Consider the following 7,030-nt stretch of genomic DNA (forward strand, 5'->3'; position numbering starts at 1 on the left):
TAATTACAGCAATTTAATTTAAATTAAAAATTAAATAAAAAGAGCACAAAACATTTGTAAAATATTGGCTGTGGCATTCCCTGCCTCTGCCCCTTTGCTGCCACACCAGAGTCGCTTGCCGCAGAGATGCTGCCTGCCACACGCTGCCCGCGGGCTTCTGGCAGTGCAATGAACCAACATATTGGCCAACACACACACACACACGCACACACACACGCGGCCTTTTAATAGGCCGAACAGGTGCATTGGCGGACCCTCTCGGCTGTTGCAGCCGCAGTCCTTTTGCATCCTTGCAACAACAATCGAACAATCGAGCAAGACACACGCGGCACGTGCCCCTTCATTTGTATTCATCTTGTGAGCGAATGCAACATGATGTTGCAGGCATCATCCGCTTACCTGTTCGCCTGCCACTTACCTGTTCCAGGCTGTCCGTTTACCGTTCAGCATTTGCAGCAGGCGGCGCAGGCTGCAAGCTGCATTCGCGCCCCTCCCCCCCCTCCTTTCCTGCCACTGGGCAAGGGGGAGCCACAATTTAGCGCGTGGCAGGATCTACAGCTACCAAGGACAGCCAGCTGAGCTGTCTTCGTGTGTGTGTGTATGTGAGTGTTGCCGCTTTATTATTAAATTGGCTTTCAGTTCGAGCAGCTTCTTCTTGCAGCATCCAATTGCCGCAGCCAAAGCCACAGCCACAGCCGCAGCCGCAGCAGCTGTCCAGCTGAAAAGTTTTCATACCCCTTTCACAGACTGCAAATGGGGTAGATTAGCTGGCGATAAGCTTCTGCAAAGACTCTCCCCAATTATGTAAGAAACGCGCCAACAAATTGCCTAACCAGCTCTGCAAAAGCAAACAAAAAAATAGTCGCTGGCTCAAACCTTGTACATTTCAATTTCCCATCGGCAATGCACACTAGTAGTATATATATTCTTGATCAATCGATAAGCTAAGTTGTCCGACAATTTCGATATCAACAAAAGCCTTTCTGCTTTCTTCGATCCCATAAAGTATATAGAATAGATACATGTGCTTCCATATACCTTTTATCGATATCATCTCTCATAATCCTAATATCGATAAATATCGATTTTGAGACTTGATACTCTACGCTTGCCATGCAGCTTCTCATATGGGGTATATGCATATGCGAAAGATTTCATTTATTCGATGCCGGAATCAGTAAAAAACGCATTCTTCAAGCTAGAGCCTTGAGCTTTGGTATACTACGAGTTTTGTGTGTCTTAGTAAAGTCTAGAAATTTTCATGAGGATTGGTCGAGAAACGCCTCAGTTAAGCAAGAATGTATTGTTTGTAGGGTAAGGGAAGAGGAAGCAAGATATGTGTATCAAAAAGAAGCTAGAATGTTTGCAGGATATCTCCTAAGGATATCTTCTTGTCCTTCGACTAGAGCAGCCTCCAATAACAAATTGGAATTTCGAATGCAAACCTCTTCGATTCAAAAACGTTGTTACAGTTTGAGAGTCACTGCCTTTGGGGCTAACAGTTTGAGAGTCAGCGAAGAACTGCTTGCAGCTTGTGTTGCAAAGCGAACAGGGTATTGGGCAATCGTTTGACAGCCGTCTGCAAGATTTTGACCGTTGACTGACCCGAAGGATGCCCAGCTGAAGCGTGATGTGCATTATGCACACCTCGCCGGAATTGGTCAGGCCCATTAAACGCCTGACGAGCCGCATAAACAATCTAATCCAACAAATGCCCCTGCCACAGCTCCGCCTGCCCGGCCGTCAACAGTTGCCCAATTACGCATCCACTTATGACTAAATAGACGCACCTTTTTTTCTGGCCTTTACCTGGCCCAGGCACACACACACACACGCCTCTGCCGGACCAGAAATCATTGCGTAACTAGGCGCGTCCACGAGAGCAGAGCAGAGCAGGGGTGAAGAGAGGGGAATGGTGAGGGGAGATAAAATAAAGGAGCAGCCTTCTAAAAACATCTGCCCTAAGACAGCCGAGGACCTGGCGCAAACCCTTGGCCAATCTGTCGACAGCAACTGGCGTTAAAAAACTCGCGGCGAGGGTTGCGCCTCACACCTTCAACGCGGGCGGGACGGGTGCGCGGGGGTGCAGGAGCAGAAATCGGCAGACGCGACGCGACGCGACGCTTAATCAATACGTTGCCATAAATCAGTAGGAACTAACAGACTGTGCCGAAAGCGACGGCATCGCCGACTCCTCTGAATACCCTGTGCCCTTTTGCAGTCGGGTCACAGCGCGGGTATGCTCGTTTCCAGCAAGCGCTTGTGACACGCAGCAGAAGTTAACTCAATTCGATAACGTTTGTGCGTAAATATTAATTCGATAGGTTTTTGGACTAGCTCTAGATATCGATATATATCGATGGCAGCCCTGGCATATCGAGCATATCCCAAATATTTTAGAAATTATATACATTCAATTAAATTTCATTATCTATCAGCAAATCGATAAATATCGATGACAGCTATTTAAGATATTTTACTTCAAATTTGAGCTCATTTTTACGTCATTTTCTAAATAGCACTTAAAATTCTCACAAAATCGATAAATATCGATGCCAGGCCCGGCCTTTCAGGGAATCTCTCATTTGATAAACAATATAAAAGAAAAGAAATTGAGGACTCAGGCCCAGGCCCAGGCCCAGTCCCAGGCCAGCAGGCACAGCTGCGATGCAATGAGACTCTCCGACTCTCTGACTATATAGACAAACGGATAGCTCAATTCTGCCGATCAGTTCCAAGCTGCCCCGTCCTCTCCCCTTGCTGCCCTCTGCCCTGGCATCTACTTGTAGTCCAGTGCAAGGACCTCGTTCAATTATTAATTACAGAAGTGCAGTTCAAGCTAAATATTAACACAACCCGCTCCCTCCACCTTCCCCTTTCCCCTAATCTATCTACCCTTATGCCTTTGCAGGCAAAAACTCGCCCACTTCCAGAATTCCTTTTGTAAATATTTACAAAAAAAAAAAAAAAATGAAACAGCACACGCTATTAAAAAGCGTGCCAATCGGAAAAGTAACGAATCATCGCACGATATCAATAACTAAACCCCAACCCGCACCCGCACCCGCCCCCTCTAGAGTCAATATTCCTCCCCGCCCTGAAGCTATGTAAGCGCATAGCGTGAGAAAGGCAAAGTGAACCTTAAAAAAAAAAAAAAAGCAAAACCAATTTCTGTCATATTGACGCGCATTTGGTGTCCGATTTCCAGAGAAAGAGATGAATAATTAAATATTATCGCAATGCTCTATAAAACCATAAAACTATAACCCAATCGAAGAAGATGATGAACTAAATATACATTTATATTAATATATTTGTATATTATTATATTATATGTATATATATCGTGAGAAAATCCCTAGCTTACAGAGGTAGAATCCTTATGAAGAGAGACTCTCTTCTGCTTTCTTGATTAACTTCGGAACTTACAGTCCGATCTGTGTGATCTTTTCCGAGCTTGAATATGACATTTAAATGTCAATGCAATAAATGTTTGATTTTAAGTAGAATGGGGGTGACTTATCTAAAAGGTGGCATAATCCTGGATAGAGTTATCCAGAAAGTGGAATATCTTGCACTTCTACATATCCTGCACTCCAAATTTGGTGTCTTTCATAAACTTTGAGATTGAACAGAATTGAAATATCGATGAAAATATAAATAATAAGCATCGCTTTACACTTTAGGTATCGATACTTTATTTGAAATTGATTAGTCAAATAGTCAAAAAATAACAGAATTTAATCGATTTTAATCGATTTCGCGAATTGTTATCGATGATTTGCAACCAATTCTTCTCCTTCCCATCGCTCCCTCAAACATAATTCAGCTGCCAAGAATTCTAGCATTTGCTAACAACAAAAAATTGATAGTCACAACTAACTCCCCCACCTGCCCCTCTCCGCACACCCACTTCAAAAAACCACCGCTGCAAACGTGATACAATTGAAAACACCACCACCCCCCCCCCCCCCCCCTCACACACACACCCACACACACACTCCCAGCTAAGGTCCCTACGTTAAATTCCATTTCAGTGTGTTCTATTTTTTTTTTTTTTTGTGGCTTTTCAGTTGAGCTGTCGTTGCCTTCCCCACACCTACCCCGCCCCCCAATCCCCCTCCCCCTAGCCGACGCTCATGCTTTGTGCTCTGCTCTTTTGTGTCCTGTGCCCGCACGCTTTTTATTTATTCATCAAACAACAACAAAAACAAAATGAACTGAAATGGGCGGAAGCCAAACTAAACGCGCCCAACAATGCGCGGGGTGTATATGCGTGTGTGTGTGTGTGCATGCGTGGGTGTATGTGTGTGTGTGTGTGTGTGTGTGTGTGCGTTGTGTATCTACAGCAGATACTTTTTTGCCAACCGCAAAAGTGCACGAAATGTACAGCAGCTGCCTGGCTGCTGCTGCTGCTGCTGCTGCTGCTGGACACCGCATATCGATCGATTCCAGCCACAAACACACACACACACACACACACACACACAGTCAGGCATAAAAGTATTTGTCAGCGAGTTGGTATATTCTAATCTTTTACGAGCAACCTGCAAAGTATGCAATAGAAGTCAAAAATAGGTTTCTTAAAACGAACCGAACAACAAAAACATTCAAATATGCAAATCAATTTTCGCTTATGTGCATATATTAAATACTTTTCTGGCGACAGCATACTTTTCTTAGACACTGTGCGGACTCTTGCGCTGTGCTGTGCTGGGGTGTCCGGTAGGGGGCGTCTGCGGAAATTGCGCAGCGTCAGGCAGCAAATGTTTCCATCGTTGACATTTTAAATTGCGCTTCGCTGGCGCCATCTGACGACGGAAATCATAAACTAGCTTTACTTTGGCTAGTCGCTATCTTGCTCTCGCTTACACGAACGCCTCTGCTCTGCCCTCGGCTTTGCTGCTGTCTGTTTTGTTGTGACCACACACACCCTCTCCCCCTGCCCCAGCCCATCCACTTGTAGCCTTGGGCTGGCCACGTCACACGGCGAACAGCGCATACAAGTTACAGTTAGACAAGGCGTAGGGGGGCGGGGCAGCGCAGTTGTCGCACATTTTAGATGAGTATTTGCGCAGCAAATAATCGATGAGACAAATCGATCAAATTAAATGGAGCGATTACATTTTATTAAAAATATGTTTAAATAAATAAGTACGGAACTAAGCAAACAAAAAAAAAAAAGAAAAAAAATTGTTATTAGATTAATTTAATATTCGCCTCGATTTAGGCCACAAACTTGAGATTTGTGCGCTTGCGCTGCCCGAATTCGCCACTGCGGCGACGCAGCGTCTGCTCCGCGTCGGCGTTCTGCGGCTGCGCGCCGCGTCCCAGCAGATTCCAGAAGGGACGCGGCGTCGTCGTCGTCGTCGTTGTCGGCGGATCCTTGTTGATGTAAATGCAATTGACGATCGGCTCGTCGCCGAAGTATTCACGACGATAGCCGACGCCGACGCCGACGCCGTTAATATTCTGGTTGCGTATCTTGTTGCGGCGACGTCGACGGCGCTGCAGTTGCTGGCGACGACGCTTCTGCTGCAGCCGACGGCGGCGCTGCGCCTCCGTCGTCTGCTGCGGCCGACGACGTCTATAGCCGCCCATGGCATCGCTGTAGCTGTAGACGCTGCTGCCGCTGCTGCTGCTGCTGCTGCTGGGGCGTCGGCGCTTGTTGACGGAGCTGCTCGGTCTGCTCTTCTTCTTTTTCTTCTGGCTGGGCTTGGTCTTGCGGCGCTTGGTGGGCGAGGAGGAGGAGGAGGAGGAGGAGCTGCTGCTGCTACTGGCTGGCTTCTTCTTGGTAGGCTTTGGCTTGTCGGCAGCGCTGCTGACGCTCTGCTGCTGCTGCTGCTTCTTCTTGTTCTGCTGCTGCTCCAGCTCTGCCAGCGTCTGCTCTGCTGGTCGTCGCTTCTTCTTCTCCTTCTCCTTCTCCTTCTCCTGCTGTTTTCTCTTCTGCCCGCTCTTTCTGCGCTTCACCTGCTGCTGCTGCTGCTTCTTCTTCTTCTTCTTGCTCTCCACCGGCCGCTGATTGGGCTCATTGATAACGGGATGAATATCGCCGTCATCGTCGCCGCCCGTGCTCCAAATGGCCGAGGTGCTGACCGGGCTGTCCTCGGTAACGAAGTGTTCGTACTCATCGTAGAGGCCAACGCCCTGATAGTAGAAGCCATCGTCGCCGCCATCCTCATCCTCGTCCTCGTCCAGATCCAGATCCTCCCCGTAGTAGACAAAGTCCGTTTGCTTCAGCGGCGACAGCGGCTTCAGCTCGAAGACGGCGTGCGTGTTGGGATTCACCTTGGGCGGCTGTTGGGATTCGACCACAACGATGCCCGCGTCCCCGCCCACATTGGCGTGGGTGGCCGCATTGGCCACCACGCTGACGCCGCCGGGCACAGCCTGGGCAAAGGTGGCGCCCACAAAGGGGCTGGAGTTCTGCCCGGAGAACTGTTTCTGCTGCTGCTGCTGCTGCTGCTGCTGCTGGGTGACGGCCATCGGCTGCTCCTGCACCTGCACCTGCAGCTGCACTTGCTCCGGCTGCTCCTGCTCATCATCGTTAGCCAGCTGTTCCTGCTGCTGCGTCTCGTCGTGCTCTGACTCCTCCTCCGCCTCCTCATCATCCTCCTCCTCCTCATCATCGTCCTCGTCATCCTCCTCCAGCTGAACCGCGGCCAGTGCCACATAACGACGCTTGCTGCCCGGCTCCTGCTCCAGCTGCAGCACCGCCTCCCGATGCTCTACGCCCGCCGGCACCGCGCTCAGACTGAGCTGCTGTGAGCTAACCGAGACGCTGGGCCCGGCCAGCGCCAAGGAGCGACCGCTGGCCCGCTTCCGCCTGGTCACCACGCACTGCGACTTGCTGCCATTCCCGTTCAGCTGCCGGCCCTGGATGTGAAAGCGCTTCAGCTCGTACTCGTCCCCGTGCTCGTCCACCTCGATCATTGTCTCGCCGGCGGCCTCTCTGGTGGCCAGGGCCAGCCACAAGACGCAGCTGGCGATCAGCGCCAAGACGCAGCGTTTGCTCCACATCTTGTCGGGA

General features: G+C 49.3%; 1 protein-coding gene across 1 annotated transcript; it reads right to left on the reverse strand.

Moving 5' to 3' along the window:
* Nucleotides 1–5,192: 5,192 nt before the first annotated feature.
* LOC6634392 (uncharacterized protein DDB_G0286299) lies at nucleotides 5,193–7,030 on the reverse strand. The gene has a single exon (XM_070209435.1). The coding sequence runs from the start codon at nucleotides 7,018–7,020 to the stop codon at nucleotides 5,227–5,229; it is 1,794 nt and encodes a 597-aa protein (XP_070065536.1). The 5' UTR covers nucleotides 7,021–7,030; the 3' UTR covers nucleotides 5,193–5,226.

This window comes from Drosophila virilis, chromosome X (assembly GCF_030788295.1).
Source record: "Drosophila virilis strain 15010-1051.87 chromosome X, Dvir_AGI_RSII-ME, whole genome shotgun sequence".
Lineage (NCBI taxonomy): Eukaryota > Metazoa > Arthropoda > Insecta > Diptera > Drosophilidae > Drosophila > Drosophila virilis.

What these genes read in the sequence shown, in the direction of transcription:
- LOC6634392 (XM_070209435.1), bottom strand. Translation starts at nt 7,020, where the DNA reads ATGTGGAGCAAACGCTGCGTCTTGGCGCTGATCGCCAGCTGCGTCTTG.